At 47.4% G+C, this 18,073-nt stretch overlaps 1 protein-coding gene across 1 annotated transcript in view; it reads left to right on the top strand.

Annotated features, from left to right (window-relative positions):
* The first annotated feature begins 350 nt into the window (after nucleotides 1–350).
* The window catches only part of LOC126541503 (lysosomal alpha-glucosidase-like), an 85,287-nt gene continuing 67,564 nt past the window's right edge, over nucleotides 351–18,073 (top strand). Inside the window, exon 1 of the mRNA XM_055076695.2 lies at nucleotides 351–644. Coding sequence (XP_054932670.1) covers nucleotides 501–644 — 144 coding nt within the window. The 5' untranslated portion in view covers nucleotides 351–500. The remainder of the gene's footprint in view (nucleotides 645–18,073) is intronic.

Raw genomic sequence — 18,073 nt, 5'->3', positions numbered from 1 at the left:
CCACCAGGGGGGGGGGGGGCGAACTTCAAGGAGGCGTCGACACCTGCTTTCTCTGGCTTACCAAGCGTCTTATCGTGGCAAGAGTGGTGTTTTTGGTGTTGTAGAAAGGTAATTTACCGATGCACAGGTAATCATTTTTCTCTTTAGTGTCCCTTTAAGCATACGCAAGCGATCTTCCCGCCCTATTCGTCCCCTCGCCGGTTCACCCTCATTGCCGCAGACAAATGAACGGCGCGGTGTCGGTTCCCTTTCGGTCTCCGCGAGTGGACTCCTCTCCCTCCCCCGCTGGCACGCCGCCGCCGCCGCCTCGGCCCGCTCGCGCGGCGCGGCAGCGCGCATCCTGCCGCCGCGGCTGCGTCCGCGCGCGCTGCCAACGTCGACGAGCGTGCGCGCTTGCTGTGGTGCTGCTGCCGGCGCGGCGCTGCAACGGCTGCTGGCGCGCGTCTCTCGCTAGCTGCTTTTTTCCCGCGTTCGTTGTCGTCGGCAGTGCGGATCGCTCCATGCGGGCTGTGACGACGCCGCTGTGCGCTTGCAAGTGCAGCCCGTGCTCGTGCTCGTCGTCCCGGCGTTCGAACGAGTACCGCGCCTGGCGTCCGCGCAGCAGGCGCTCGTCGCGAGGCGAGGATGGAGGTCGCTACAGCGAGGTGAGTGGCACCGTCAGCGAGTGAGTGCCGCAAGAACGGAAGCTCCCGAGTCGATCTACTTCGTTTATTCGATACGCTTTTGGTGTGCCTCGCTAATCGCGTGCGCGACTATTTCGTTTGCATCCGACACACCCGCCGCGGTGGCTCGGCGGCCGCGGCGTTGCGCTGCTGAGCACGAGGTCGCGGGTTCGACCCTGGGCCGCGGCAGCCGCATTCGGATGAGAGTGAAATACGAAATAGTTTTTGTACTTTGCATTGGACGCACTTTAAGGAACCCCAGGTGGTCAAATTAATCCGGAGACCTCCACTACGGTGTCCCTCATATTCCACTGTGCAGTTTCGGGACGTTAGATCACCGCAGTTCAGTGCAGTTATATTCAACCCAGTGTCTATCGAAGTGTAGGAAAAGTCAAAAGAAAGGCAACGTACTATATATAAAGACCAGCGTAATGTAAGCCTGCCCGAAAAGATGGAAAGCTGCTGCAACTATATGCGTTTCCTTCCAAATTCCGTTTGACCATCGGCGATGGTTTGGAAACCGCCTCGCCGCCGTTAGTGCTGGTGTTAGTCACCGGTTGTTAAGGATGACGATAAGAAGAATGGGAAATGAAGTAGATATTCCCAAAGTAGTGCAACTTTACTAGTTCGTGGCAGTTAACTGTGCAAGTAACAGCGTAAAGTAAGCACGGAGTAATACGCACACACAAGAGCACAGTCAGCACTTTTTGAGCGACGTTGACCTTCTGAGTAAGGCGGGCGGCAGGGCGTGTACGTTCGGTACTGTCTAGTGGCGCGCGAATAGCAGTTTCCTTTTGAGACCGTATCAAATACTAATCGAATGGTACTAGGAGCGAACCAAATCGAATAGTGTCGGAGCGAATCGAATCGAATATTGAATATTTTTCGAATAGTTTGCGGATATTGCACAGCCTTCTCAACATTAATACCAAACAATGTTCACATCCTCGTATTCACAGCAATGAAAATGTTGCTGTCATTATACAGCCCGTAATAAAGCCCGCTTTATTGAAGAGTACAAAGGGGGTTTTAGGAAGAACTTAATAGAGTGTTCGAAAACTCGGGGCTCTTCGGAGCGCATGCGCGGTCATGCATTTTCATATGAAATTCGTAAACGTAACGTTGTAGGCCGATTAGTATCTGTGTATACTTTCGCAACCAAACGAGACATGCGCGTCGTCTGTACGGACGGCAGAGCGAAAAAGAAAAAGAAAGAGAAAGGCACTTTTTTCTCTTCAGTACGAATGGTCGCGGCAGATGGTGCCACGACCGTATAAAGTATGCTGCAATGAAAGGTATTCTGATTCAATCTGACGAGAGGACACAGGTGCTGCATTTGTAAATAGTACCAAACAATATACACTGCTGAATACTATGTCCAAACAATGCTTTATTGCGAGTGATTGAGTTTAGCCGGAAAAGTCTGGCTGCCTGAGCGGTGCAACGTGCGTTGTGTTCACTGTGGACGGGGTGAAAGCTATGCCACTTATGCTTCAATATTATATTTGATCGTGTACAGTCGACGACGTTAAAATATTCGACGAGTATTCGGATTTACGAATAGTTATTTGATTCAACGATCTAATCGTTTACTGACTATTCGGTTCGAGGTCCGAATCGAATAGGACAATGTTCGACTGTTTATTCAAAAGTTTCGAATATTCGCACATCCCTATAGTACTGTCCCCTTTGTAACATTTGTAAAGGTCGAGAACGCATCCCGCTGTCCGCAACAAGTAGGTTATAGAATTCTATATAGTCTGCCTGTCAACGCCGCTGTCGAAATCCGAATTTTTATATTTCACTGCGCTGCTCGCGAAGAAACCGCGCGCTGGAGGCTAGCAGAGTTTTGCACTGTAGCACTGTGATTATAACAACGGCGGCCAGAGGAATGTAAGCGACGATATTTGAAAGAACAAGGTGACATTGTGCCAGCTGATGTATTTTGACAATAGCAGATGGTGCATAAATCTGCATTCCTGATTGCCTCATATAAGTAGTCTGTACTTGCAGAGTCTGCGGTATACCTTGTCGAAGCGTGCAATGTACATCACGAAAAATAAAGTTTCCGTGCAGTTTTCAATGCTGAACCTCCCGTTCAACTTCAGCAGGAATGCAATTACCGTTTGTGAAAAAGAAAAAAAAAACGGGAAAGGGGGGAGGGGAATGTAGTTGCAGGAACAATTATTCCAATCTCTTAGATTATTTTCTTTAGTTTTGCTGACAGTTCGCAATTAGAACAACCGTAACTGCTACACCAAGTAACTTCGGAGAGCGTCTCGGAGAGTAGAAACAAACGATTTGGCGATAATCGTGACAGTTCCGTGCAAGAAAAAAAAAGAAAAAAAAAAGGAAACTAGGAAAATTGCCGCCTTAACGTATCGCTTCATGGGCCCTATAACGTAAAACTATTCCAATATGTTTTTGTTCCAATCTCCTGACGTCAAATTTGCGTAACCGCCGACGCAAGCATCACGCGGTGACCCGCAGGGTTGTCTAAACATGTCAATCAAACGCTCTCCTCGTTTATAGGCGGTCACTTTTGTTTGATTTAAGAACGAATAACATTGCCTACACTGAGCGGCTTGTCTTATCTAATTGGCTGTTAAGAGGCGAGGAGCATGCTCAAGTGGAGAGGGATTCGATGGGGCCGAGCCAGTGCACTGAAAATGGATAACCGGATGAAGAGGTTGGTGCCGGCGTCTGTGATTGGTCTGTTTTCCCTTTACTTAAGCTTGCGGTGGCTGGTCGAAAATCTCGGCGGCATGCAACGGAAGGTTAAGAATGCCGCTAAAAAGGATCCTCAGCAAAGAAAAGTTGGCCGAGCGAGGTCGTAAACGTGCTGAAAGCGTTAAACGGCCAGGCAAAAAGATTTATTGTGCGCAAATAAACCTATGCTCTCCGGCAGGTGCGAGTAGCTAGTCCCTGAGCGATCGGCGGCAGCCATCTTTTATTCTATTCGGAACGGGGTAGCCTGCGGCTATTCAGAGAAAAATTCAGTTTTGTTTGGCATAATAATGCATCTTCAATGCGCATCCACTTTGACGAGGGGAGTTTCGCGGTTTTGTGGCGTCGCGTGACAGGCAGGTGAAGTGGGTGCAGCCCGAAAACTTTTGACAAATAGCAAATGGCAAAAAGGCGTCGAATCAGAAATAACTATTTTTCTTTTGTTCAGTCCAATCATGCATAATCAATGTGTACACGTCATATCAGATGGGGAGCTATCGCGGTTTGCGTGATGTCGCGTGACTGACAGGCGGAGTGGGGGCGGCCTCCCCAAAAAAGTTTTTGACCAATCGCGGAGGGCTAATTGAGATTTGGAATAGAAAAGTTTGGAATAGCTTTACGTCATAGCGCCCCATTTTTGCTTATGTGATGCAGCGGGTATCACTACAGCAGACATCACACCATTTATTCACAGGTTAAACTTGAAGACCACAACACTATAGTCCACTCACAAGCCAAAGCGCATCCATGTCATCAGCAAATACGTGAAGCTAAACTGTTAGTAAGCGGATAGCTGTATGCGTGGTAGATATAACAGTGTCAGGACATAACATTTACTTTATCTTCGTTATCTAGATGCGTTTTGACTAAGGTGTCGAGACTGCTGTCCTTTAATATAAACAGCGTATCCGAACGTGTAATATAGACGACTTGGTGAGGGAAGTCGCTTCCCCTCCCGCCAGTATATCAGTTTATAGATAGAAAAAAAAAAAAAAAAAACGCACTCAACAAGGTCGTCGACGTTATCTGTGTTATATAGCACTCGATTCGGTTGATCTGAAGGACGTTACTGTCGTCTAGAACAATGACAATAACACGATAAGCCATGTATGCTGAAGGCAATGCTAGTCCACTATTCCCACTGCACGATCATACACACAGCATATATTGGCTGTTCTGCGTAGAACAGTCTTTATGTTTTTCACGCTGTCATTTGTAGCTGTAAACGAGAAACGAAGCCTACATACGTGGCCTGCATAAACGGACGTGCTCTACATGGAAGCGCACGGTACTTATTTGTCGCCACACCCGAATTTAAACCCGCAAGCTGGCTCTTCCGCAATGATGACTTGTTGCACTGTGGTGCCATATTTCGTGCGCGCAGTGGCAATGGGAAGAGAAAAAAAGAGAGAAAAGAAAAAAAGTCCCAGGTGCCCTTAGCCATCACCTAAGAGATTCGAAGGCGAAAGCTTTGTAAAGTCTACTGTAATCCACCTTAATCCACTCAATCGGCCATAATGTACTTTATTCCTCCTCCATCCACCTGAATGCACTTTAATCCACCTTAATAACCTTAATCCACTGTAATTCATCTTAATCCCGCGCAATACTCCTTAACCCACCTTAATCGACATTAATCCACCTTAATCGACCTTATACCACCTTAATCCACTTTAATCCACTTTAATCCACTCTAACCTATCCTAATACACGTTAATCCACACTAATACAATCATACACGGCTGAACATACTTTGGTTCGCTTTTGGCCTTCCTTGGGTCATGTGATATGAGTGAGTGAGTGAGTGAAGAAACTTTTACGGTGTCCAGCAAAGCGCGATAAAACGCGCACCCACGACGGGACCGACAGGTCTAGTCTGCCGGCCCGATCGCGGGCGCGCTGGGCGGCCAGGATTTGGTCTTCAAGGACGGGACTTCTCAGGAGCGCGTTCCACTCTTCCTTGGTGAACTTCGGGCCCAAGAACCCGCACTCCCAGAGCATGTGAGATAAAGTAGGAGCCTCACCACAGGCCGCGCAAGAACAATTCGGTAAATGTCAGGATATATGCTGTTAAGAAACGCCGGTTTTGGGTAGGTGTTAATTTGCAAGAGTCCGAGCTTGCCTTGAAATGAGGCGGCGGGAAAACCTTTCTCTCTAAGTAAAAGAATTTAGTAATTTCATCGTGCGTGATAGGAGCGTCTCTGTGCCGGGGAGAGAGTCGCCCGATCCGAGGGCAGCGCGGTCGGTAAAGCTACGCGCAGCCTCGTGGTCAGACTCGTTGAGGTTCAGGGAAACCCCCTCAATCGCCCCGACGGGGGCAGGGAACCAAAGGATAGAGTGTGGGGACCTGTCACCGTGTTTGGCGCCTTTCAGAATTTGAGCTACCTGCCGGGCTACCTGGCGTTTTTGGTATGCACTGACGGTCGCTTTCGAATCGCTATGCACCCTGTCTCTCCGACCGTCTTGCATGGCGAGTGCAATGGCCACTTGCTCGACCACCTCGGGGTCCATTATTTATTTATTTATAACTATTTATGCCGACCGAAACTAGCACCTTAAATTTCACTCAGTAGGCCTGACATGGTTAGCATATTGAATGTATTTAACGCGACAGCACGTACACACAAACTGTTTCTGTGGGCACTGTCACGTAGCCCGCAAAGGCGTTCCTAGTGTTATGCAGTGTGTGTGTAGTTTTTTTTTTCTTCTTTTTTTTTTAATCCTTCTCTCTCTCACCTATCGCATCCCCTTGCCCCTCCCCCAGTACAGGGTAGCCAACCGGAGATAATCTCTGGTTAACCTCCCTGTCTTTCCTTTGCCTTTCTCTCTCTCTCTCTCTCTTAACGCGACAGCAATTACACGGACGCTCACAGCGCATTCAAGCCGTCGTCACTGCCGCCGTTGTTGTCGCGCTGTTCCGATGACGGCGCATGCGCGGATCACGCGCGGAGGATTACAGGGTGTTGACATTACAGCAGTGCGTTTGACTGCAAGAACGATGAGGCGAAGTCGACGCACCGTCAACAACAAAAATAAAACTGATCTAAAGCAACGCATCAGCGACCGTATACGACAGTGTGTTTGTTTCTAATAATTAAACCTTGCTTCATTCGACACTGAGCCTATATAAAAAGACAGTTGCGCACAATGGCGGCCTAAATAAACATCGAACTATATGGAAGCGCGAACGAAACCTCTGCAAGAAGTCTCTCTATCCTCCACAGCGTTGACTGCTATGTATGAAACGGAGTAAAGTGACGAAGCTTTCCGGTCTGTCTCATCTTGTGCACCGCCGGGATGCGACGCCTGCAACGCCATTGGCGACGCTCATCACGCCAGCATTTTGAGACGCCTGGTAGCTGCCAGGGTGCTGTTCCTTCTGCTCTGTACGAGCTGCGTCGCGCGCTGAGTCGCGCCAACATGTCGCACCCGGGTTTAGTTTGAACACCGTCCCAGGATATAACGCTAGACCTTGCTATCGCTGTCGATGCTTCGCCCTGCGAACGAAACTGCCAAAATATTTGTGAATTTCGCCCCCTTCGCAATGCAACTGGCGTCGCCGTGGCTCGTAGCGAACTCACGACCTCCAGCTCAGCAGCGTAACGCCATAGCCGCTGAGCTACCGCGGCGATTATCGTGTGTAATCGTTTAGTACCAAAACTTCCACGCAACAATAATCGTAATGAATCTTACGTGTAAGTTCCCCACCGAAATAACGGCAAAAGTATTACACTTCTCGTCTTCGAAAACGCATCAATATGGGAATGCCGAGCGCTGCCCACTTTCACATTTCTTTGAAAATTTCAGCGATAATATGCATGCACGCTCCCCGAAACACAGCAATCTATTATGAACTGTTTCATCTAAATACAAACCAGCCAAAACCGCCAGGCGAGTTAAATACCACAGCTCATGGCTTAGAACTACGTATAGTGTGTAAAGAAACCTGTTGCGTTACATTTAAATAGTTGTTTCTTCCAAAAGCGATCACAACAACAACTTGTGCTACCTTCATGTGAGTCCATATATATAGTTAGAATTAGACACCCATGGGCACAGAATGAACTTCTTCAGCCAGCCGGCACAGTGAAAATTCGAATAACTATATTTTTCGTTTGTGCTATGCGCAAACGCAAACATAGACGCGAGCTGAGGCCAGGTTATATCGGCACGACGTCCTTCCATGACGCAACGTATATGTGAAAAGATAACAACCACAGCCCAGGAAGCGTATTGTCACGCGTTCTCGAACGTCACCGACATTGAGGCATGGATGGAGAAATTAGCGGACAGAGGTGGAGAACAATTCGATGATAATAGAAAAAGCGAAGTCTAAACTTACTGAACGCGAGCGTCTTGACGCGGTTGCGCTCGTGCCGCATAGGCACGCGAAACCATCACGAGATGCGGAATGCGGTTAGTGAGTGACCTGCCGGACGAGAAAACAAATATACTGAGCTCCCATGTTTGCCTGTCGGAACATGCGCATCCGCGATCCTGTAGCATGGCGGAACTGTGGGCGTTCTACTGTAGTTCCCGACAAACTCAAGTGCTCAAGTCTGCGTGGCCTGTTACAGCTTGCGTCGTCAACAAAATGACTGGCTACAAGTAATTGGTTACTACAAAAATGTAATTTTATTGCAGCGAGCATTACCAAGTAATAACTTTAACATATCAATTAAAAGCTATTTAAATGTAATTGATTACAAGTGATATTATACTGTGTAACTCGCTACAAGTCTCGCGCCGGCTTGCCGCACGCCCAATGTTGGACGTCACGTGATCAAGCGGCCACTAACAGTGAGAGGGGGGGGGGGGACAGGTGAGCGCACTTCTCTAGCCCGGTCGTGGCTGCGCACAGCTGTCCGAACGACTCAAAGCACAGGCAGCGGCCCATGCTCCGTATCTCGGAGGTAATCGGCGGCGGGGGCCAAGGCTAACGGCGAGCCCGGAAGGCTGGTTGCGTCACGCCCGCTGTATTCCCGCGCCCCTAGGGTTGGAGCTTGAGTAATCTCAACTTTCCGACACCCGGTGAATTGAGAGCCAGCACAAAGCGTTCGGTTCCCGCTACCCGCGCTCTTCCTTACGAGCGTTGAGACAGCAAGTGTTTGTGGACATCCAGTAAGATCTGTTCATGTTCATGACGCCATGCTTTCTGACTTGTAAGTGAATGTTTGTTGCAATTGATACGGTCGGTACAAATACGAGCGTTACTTCGTGTAGTTGTCTAATACTTTGTTATCGCTATTACTGTTCCGCCTTTCAGGCGAAACTTCGACGGTTCTGTACTCCATTTTGTTTATTAAGCATTTAAAAAGGGAGCGTTTGATCACTCGCTCACCTTCTTGACGCTGCATTTTCCGTCGTTTTCAGCCATTGACACTAAGGTACGTATAGTGCGTGAGGAATGTATATACATCTGCCATGGTGGCATTGAAAAAAAAATTCACCGACGATTACGATGTTCCCTAATGCGAAATTCGAGCGTAGCTCCACACGTGTTTTCATTTCACGATTTATTGACTGGCGCGGACAATCTGTCTCGTGCGGCACGTTGCAAACGGAGCGAAGTGTGACACGACTGCCTCGCTAATCGGAATATCACATATATCGCGCGATTTACAGCAGCCGCCGCAAATAGACCTACGCTCATACAGCGCTTTGTTTCCATATGTGATCTCCTGGGCGCGCTCGCCGCATACCATCGGTGAACAGACTACGGTGCGCTACTCTATGCCATCTCGTAGCGGTCGTCGCCGCGGAGCCCGTCTTGCGCGGAACTACGCTTTTCTTGTCATGCTTTCACCATGTCCTCCTCCATGCTTTCCGCCTGATGATTCCACTGCACCCTCATCCTCCGCTTTCCGCCTCGCGCACTCTTCGATATCGACGCCTTTTATCCCACGCTGCGCTCCGAATTCACTCTACCATCCTTCGCTGTGTTTGTTCTCTCGGTTACGCCGAGGGACGACGCCGAGGGACGACGCCGAGGGACGACGCCGAGGGACGAGGACGACGCGAAACGCAAGAACGAGTGCCGAAGAGCTGCGCTTTAAAAAGAATCGCAAGAACACGGAATAAGATGTAGGTACAACGCTGTGTCGTCGGTGGTTGGTGTCCGTCGCAATAATCACTTCCGTTAAACGTTACGAGTGCCACGAGAACAACTATAATGGGAAGTCAGGCTTTCCTGGGTATCCAACCCGTTGGACACGAATGCGTTTTAGTGTAGGGACAAAGGTTTGACGAGTAACCCTTGGGGAGGCAGTTTATCTCTCCCGTCGAGTTCAATAGGGGAAGTTTATTGAACCTCGTGTCACGGTTTCCAACCTGTATACATCTGCGGGAGCAATATAGCACCATGCAACCATCATAGAATCAAGCAATTATGCGACCACCGGTTTCCTAAATACGCCTTTACGCAACAACCGCTTTTGCTCATGTTACCACTGCCGTTTTTGTCAAGATATTTCTTTTGTGAAATGGACAACCGAAGGTTTACAGCCATAATGAAGATATTTTTTTCTTTCTGCTTGTCAGCCTACAGTTTCTAGTACAAAGGAACGAAAATTATTGTGCAAGCTTCTTTCGTTTATTAGAACAAAATAAGGAAAATAGCGTTTCTGGTAGAACACGGCGCCTGAGCAGGGGACAGTAAACAATAAACTGTGCCCTACCGATGCGAGCAGGTGCTTTATTTATCACGTTCATGAGAGCGAAAATCGACGCGACGGAAGAAAGATGCACGCAAGTTGAATCTCGGACAAAAAGAAGTGGTAACGCCGTCACGAAGGACGAAGCATTGCCATACTTTGTGGCACAGCGAGCTCTGTTCGTAGCTTAAAGAAGACACGGACAGGTAGACAGACAGACAGAAAAAGAATGCAAGTACGTTTGCAGATGCAGGACACATTTCCACTTTTGTAATGTCAGTTTTGGAGCTAGTGAACGTGAAGCATTACCCTGATCGCCAACCAGCGGAAATTTCTTGCGCAACTGAACGCGCGCAGTTGCACATGGGGCCTTAGTTCATAAAACTCCTCTTTCGTGAGTGCTGTGTGGAATCGGCCTTCGAAGTGGCGATCATATCGATTGTTATCGCATCTATCGCTGTCATGAATAGGGGGCGCAGAAGCGCCAAATCACGAGCAAACGCTTTATCACTGGAGAACCTTTGCGAATGCGGGCCCGGAGAACGAAACGGCCACACAACACGTCTCTAGCACACGAACATCGGCACACGCATTATACCCACCCGCGCGCCGCGCGCTAGAGAAGCTTGCTTTTCCACGCAGCTGTCAGGCTCTGCACCCTTCTCTACTCCTCCCCATTCCTCTCCCTCCTCTGCCCTCATTGAGATTTGACAAAGCACATGCTTCACTGTGGCAGTTCTCCCGTAACCGTAGTTCGGCGCGCGTCTACATGCTCCGTTTCCGGCGTTTCGCGCGACGGCTATGCGTCACGTGGTGCGTCACTCCGCGACCTGCAACAGGGCTCGACGCCGTGACGCCGCTCTCGCACTTGCTCGCCGGCTTTGAGCCACTCATCGCTTTTCTTTTGTCCCTATCGCCAGAATGAGAAGTTCCAAGCGTGAGGTTATTGCTTTTGATGCGTATAGGACGCGTGATGCTTGCGGCTCAAAGCTCCGAAGCTCTTACAGGAGGCCGTGGCCTCAGAGGTGGCATCGGGGTCGGTCCGATTCCGGGGTCCCCGAGAGGGATATACGAGGAAGGTCATATGTAGTGAAGCGCCCCTGGCAAATTGTTGTCACCCCTCGCGTTTCTTAATTTAGCGTGCTGCTGCCAAAGCGCGAGTATATTTGCATGTGCCACCCCCTTCGAAATGCGGCCGACGAGGCCGGGAATCGAAACCGCGACCTCGAGGTGTAAGGTACAAAATGCCAAAGCTGCATTGGTTCGCCAGCTAGGGGCTGTAGTGTGTGACGGTTATTTTCCTCCAATTCTATTCGTTTCTTATCATGAGTCCCACCGAATGGTTGATCATAGTGATAGCGGGGGGCGCTGCTTCGCGGGATACAATGACGAAGGGCAAAGAAGTAACGGAAAGTAAAAAATAAAAAAGAAGAAAGAAAAACAAGAGAAAAAGAACAATTCCTGTAACTTTTCCCCCTTTTTCCAACCTTTAGTAACAAAGTTGAGATCCATTGTTTTTTGCTTGTTTTATGAAAGACAATTGGGCTGAATTATTCTTTCTTTTGTTGTTGTTTTGCTAATTTTCTAACGCCAAGAAGAGAGTTCAACGCCATTATTCTACTTACTTTATGAAAGTCAATTGTGCCAAAATGCTTATTTTTTAAAACGAATGCTCCTCCGTGCTTCTTGATAACACATGAATTACCTTTAATGGTATCAAAGCAACACTTTACAAACTTGTGCCTTGTAAAATGTAAAATAATCTTGGCAACTTCTTTGCTACATTCTCAGAAACTGTAAATTTGAGACGTGTGTAGTACATTACCTATCTTACATGCATGTAACACGCCTCTAGGCTGCTGTTATGTACCCTGTATAAGTGGGCTTGGTCTTTCTGCAGGCGAATTGTTTCGCTTTTCGCCCAAGCTTGCCCACATCTACACGATATAAATAAACTCGAACGAACGAACAAACGTTAGTTATACGGTTCTAATATAAAATACGGCCCCAGAAGGAAATATATGCAACAGTGCAGATCTACGGTATACGTATCGAACGTGCCGAAGGCTGTGTAATGGACACATTCCAAAGACGGCGATACAATCGAGTCAACAAAGGACGGGCACCATTGGCAGTGAAGTGGCATTAGGGAGTTTCAGAAACAAGAGACCCAAAGTTAGGGGACGCTAACAGCCAGGCGGGAAAGAAGGCAAACGGCGTACAATCTACGTTGCGTTTTTGGGCATCCAAAGTCACTTGGGGACGCTATTTTTGAAACTCCGTATTATAAAAGCCATTTGCTGCGAAATTTGTCAACGCGCGCTTCTCGGTTAGCAACGGAAGAATAAGAAGAAAAAACGAAGAAAAAACGAGCGCACGTGCTTGCCATATTTCTGGCACGTGTTAGCTTGTTGCGCCAGCTCGATCGCACAACTGTGGTTAGTCAACCGGCCCAGCAACAGGTTCTCCTCGTTTCAGCAACCGCAAGGAAACGCCACGCTGTTTTCACGTTGTCCAAATGCAAACCTCAGCTATTCGGGTACTCTTTGACTGTGAAACGAACACCGAGACAGTTGCAACTGCTAATTAAACGTTGCGTAGTGTCTCTCGTGGCTGTCAGTTGGTCTGTGAATCATGCAAGACTATACACCTTGTCTTTGCTGGGCGCTGTAGTGGAAGGCTGCTGATTGTCTTGGGCCACCTGCGGTTCTTCGACGTGCAGCGAATGTAGCGAACGCGTCCTCTTGCATTTCGCCTCCGTAAGTATACTTGGCCGGGAATAGAACACGCCACCACAGACACCTCGCGTGCTCAGCCACGGCCACTTGCATCGAGCGGCTGTGGTTCAGCTATCGCGCCGGTGTCGCCGTTGCTTAACCTGTAGCCAGGCGGAAGTGCTTATATGTCTGACGCATTATTTCGTACAGCGTAAAAAAAGACGCATTCTCCTTCTCTTGTTCCTCGTTATTCCGCTGATAGCCCAGTGTTACTCATCGCACTCTTTGTAGTTTTGTTAAGCTCAGCGGGCGCCCTATGTCGCCGAAACATTCGTGACTGCTCTCTGCGTCGTTGCGTCATCCACTTGCTGCAAACTGGCGGGCCGGGCGCACTCGCTTTGTGTGTGCTCATCGCCCGCCTCGTATAGCAACGCCACTTAAAGCACTATAGCGCTTGATTTAGTCGTACAACGAAACTTATAGTGTTAACGTTAGTGCATGAATTCGGTCTATTCGGCGCACTCGCACTCCTTTTGGCACGGCCTCTAAGCTTGCAATACATGGTCTTTTGGGTGCATAGAATCTTGTCTGCCGGAAACGTTATTGGGTATCGCGTAGATCATTCGCTTAATAAGTTCACCTTCTTTTTAACTCCAGAAGAATCAGAAGAACGGGAAGGGGAGGGGGGATTAGATCTTAGTGAAGTAACTGCATATAACTCAAACAGCCGCTCCACTATCTTAGATCCATAAAACCAAACTAGATGGATGGTTTCAGCTTCCGCTGGCTGTAAATGTTACTGCTTTTAGGAGGGATATGTTATAAAACATGGGGCGTAAAGTAAGCGCAAGTTTTCTGTTATAATCATCTAAGGTCATTGTGTACGTTATCGCTTGATAGTTGCGTCATGTTTTTGGACCATACACAATCGAAATGACAATCCCGTCCAGGGCCGCATAGACGGATCCTCCTATAAAGGCACGGGCCGATATACCTTGGTACTTTATAGTCTTTATACCCCAAAGTGCCTTGAACAACAACAACAACAACAACAACAACAACAACAACAACAACAACAACAACAACAACAACAACAACAACAACAACAACAACAACAACAACAACAACAACAACAACAACAACAACAACAACAACAACAACAACAACAACAACAACAACAACAACAACAACGACGACGACGACAACAACGATGACGACAACAACAACAACAACAACAACGACAACAACAACAACAACAACAACAACAACAACAACAACAACAACAACGATGACGACGACGACGACGGCAACAACAACAACAACAACAACGACGACGACGACGACGGCAACAACAACAACAACGATGACAACAACAACAACAACAACAACGATGACGACGACAACAACAACAACAACGATGACGACGACGACGACGACAACAACAACAACGATGACGACGACGACGACGACAACAACAACAACAACGATGACGACGACGACAACAACAACAACAACGATGACGACGACGACAACAACAACAGCAACGATGACGACGACGACAACAACAAACACGAGAGAGAGAACAGAAATTTGTCGCGATGTGCTTGTGCACTAAAGTTTCCGTGCACCCAGAAGACGTCACTAAAATGCTGTTTAGGAGGTCGCCAGACTGAAAGTCAAAAGTAGCCAGGAAATCGCGAAATGCAGCAAAACAATGTAGCAAGTTTATTGCAGATGCTTAATAAGTAGCCAAAATGTCGCCACGCTGCTGCCATGGCCAATCACTTAAGAAGAAAATATTGCTGTAGCCGATTATGAACTGATGCTTTGAGCTGTTAATTGCCGCGCGACTGGCCGCTGGAGGCACTTTGCGTGTATTCGCGGGCTTCTTTCACGCTCGGAAAAACTTTCGTGTATCACGTATTGAGCAACAGAAAACTGTATCGGAAATTTTTAATGTCACTCTACAGTTTTCTCATTGACACCTTTAATCTAATCATAATAGGTGAGAAGTTGATTGATTAATTAATTAAGTCTAATTATCTAATTAGTCGGAATGAAAAAAGATAATTTGAGTATCTCCAAGCAACGACAAACAACATTACGTTGGTTCTGTCCAGCTACGTGGCATTCGCATATTTCTGTGCCTAAAGTTAGCTGGGACACCCTGTATGTGCAATACCATGTATGCAAAGTAGCTGGTACACTACTCAACCACCAATGTTGCTCAAACCAGGCATTAAGTTCTTAACCGGATTATTTCTCAGAATTTTCTACAATTGCAGCGCGCAAACAAATTTATGAAAAATTTATTTCACAGCGCATGCTTATTATGTTAAATCATCACCGACTATTAAAAAGTACAAAACAATATTAGTGTTATAATCTGAAAGGGATGTAACTTCACTGGTGACGCTGTTCACGGGCAGCGCAGTAACACGTGTGCGACGCCATTGCAGGCCTCGCACAGCGTGTTGACGCTTACAAGGCAGCCAGAAGTTTTGCCGCACGAGCGTGTGTCGCGTATCCGTGTATGTTCGCACCCGCGTACAGTTAGAACACAGTCCGAGAAGTTCGAGCACAACGTTAAACATCGCTATCGCTGTCGGTGCTTCGGCCTTCGGACGAAACTGCCATTTTTTTTTTCGAAGCTCGTTTTCCCCGAACACTCGTATTGGATACGATACGGGAATTTTACTATTCGAACAACATTAATATAAATGGAACAATAACCGACGTGCTACTTCAAATGCGGTAACAATTGTGCCCATTTTGACGTTTTGGTTGCTTTTCGCCACATCTGAAAATAAAGTTGATCGGAGTAATTTACAAAAGAAACCTACAGGTAACGCTGTCGACAAGCGCCTCGTTACACGCATGATTGCATGACGCCTGCTGCTGACCGAGTAAATCGCTCTTGGATGTCGAAGCGTACTTTCCCTTCTCGTTTTTTTTTAATTCGAACGTTGGTCCTACGACATAAAATGGGTGAAGCATCTTTTCTTTCAGGATTGTAAAACCGGCGGCTACATTTTGCATTGAAAGTGCAAGCAGAGCATGGGCGACTGACGGCATAGAATCACTGCAGCCGTTCTCGGAAAGAAAGTCTCGCTGGCACCGCAAAGTCGCAACGCGTACCTTTAGCTTTGAGTGAGACGGCAGTCGGCGGCACCGGTGAACAATGCGCATCCATCTTGCACGCTGGCGCCTGCACCGGGTGATTGATCGCGCACCGACTTTGGCGGCACATTTTTGCGAACCTTGTTCCAATACGCCGCCAGGAAAAGTTTGTTTGAGTCGAATGTAAAAAAAAAGAAAAATTATACTTATTGGTCAAAGAGAGAATAAGTTTTTTTAAGCATGTGCCAGATAGCGTAAAGTAGGACGTAGTAAAGTAAATAGAGACAAAAACGAAGAGGGAAAGGTAGGGAGGTTAACCAAGGACGTGCCCGGATGGCGGCTACCCTACACTTAGGGAGGAGGAAAGAGGAAGAATGGATAAGAAGGCAAAAGAAAAAAAATACTAAAGAGTCGGTCATTCACAGAGTCAATCGCAGAGGAATCTCCGCTGTCACAAGCGTTCGTACAATCCAGTATACTTCACGAAGTGCAGAAGGAATTTGTGGCCTTTTGCATGCAAGAATCCATAGGGCGTGATCGAAGGATATTTTCTGCAAAGAGCGCTCTATTATCTAACAGGTAATGTATTTCTTATCTGGCAGAAACGGTCGATCACATTTTCTCAACACTTTATCTCTGTGTCATTTTTTTTACGATGACCGTTCGGAGTTCGCACTGCTTAAATTGTCACTTTCAAGGAATTATCATGAGACAAGAAATAATATTATGAGATAATATACACTACAAACCAATCAGCACATAAAGTCAACAGAGAGTGAATGATATCGGCAAGGAGGAGATTATGATTCCGTTTCTTTAAGGTATACTACTACAGAGCGCAGAAGCAGCTTTCCGCTACTCCGTGGTTGTGTGCTGGAAGCATGGATTTCTCGTCAAATGTTGACCTTCTCTGCACCAATTGAGCTGCCTTCGGCTCGCCATTTCTGCTCGCTCACCGCACCTTGCATGCATGATACCGCGCGCAGTGTATACATTGATCGTTCGCACTAATGTCCCTACTGCATGTTCTTTTCAAAGTCAACGACCAACGGGTACACCCACCTTTGTTAACTGCGCTATAGCGTGACTTGCGTGCGCGCTCGCAGGCAGTCTCTGCCTTCATTCCCCTTGCCATTACGCCCCTTCTTCCCGTTTCCAGATCTCAGCGTAGCCAACGGGATGCAACCCTGATTACGCTTTTTTATGCCTAAACGGTGTTTTACTTTTATTATTATGGTTCTTGGGCCGCTCTACCGGTCTCATATTTACGTTCACGCTCGGCTCTGTGACCCACAAAGGCGGCTCAACCTTATCAAATGCACAGAGTTGATGCACTGAGCCAGCTAACTGCCTTGATATGTTCAATGTTGTTCTCGGTTATCGTCCACTCCCAGGCGCATAATATTTAATGCTCCATTTTTTCCTAAAGTGTACCGAATTATAGGGTAGCAAACCAAATGCGATCTTGGCTAACCTCCCTGCACTTCCTTCTCTCTCTTTCCTCGCCGCTCTGCAATTTCACTAACACCGCTACAGAGAAATGTTGAACGCAAACATACTGGAGTTGCTGTTTATATTCTTAAGCCTACACCAGAACGCAGTGCTCAGGTGAGCCACCGATGCAACGACAACAACACAAACTTTCAGTCGCGCGCACGATAGAAACGTAAATAAAGAACCACGAGAGGCTGCATAGGAAAGGGCGAAATATGGCGCTGGAGGCGCCGTGAGCAAGTCGAATGAGGGCGTGTACAAATAAGGAGGGTCAAATGAGAGGGATGAAGAACGAGTCGGCACACGCACGGAGCACACGCGCCCTCGGAGCTACTTACAATCTCTCATTGAGCCTCGTATAACTCTGAGGAGAAAGGTCATAAACGCCTTTGTTGTATGCACGAAATGTGCGGGCGGCGCTTATTTGCCACTCTACTAAGGCTCAAACAAGTTCTGAAAAATATTAAATATACCTATCTGAACTATATATATATATATATATATATATATATATATATATATATATATATATATATATATATATATATATATATATATATATTACAAGCTTGCGATCTCGTGCGCACAGTGACGGCGCTCGGGCACGCTCAACGTACCTGGCGTTTTCTGCTGCAAACCTCCAAAGTGAGTGAATTCAGTACGCCTATAATGCTACAAAGGAATGCGTGACCGATGCTGT

The sequence above is a fragment of the Dermacentor andersoni genome, chromosome 2 (assembly GCF_023375885.2).
Source record: "Dermacentor andersoni chromosome 2, qqDerAnde1_hic_scaffold, whole genome shotgun sequence".
NCBI classification, from domain to species: Eukaryota; Metazoa; Arthropoda; class Arachnida; order Ixodida; family Ixodidae; genus Dermacentor; species Dermacentor andersoni.
Note: the sequence above shows the minus strand (reverse complement) of the source record. Positions and strands in the feature narration are given on the sequence as shown.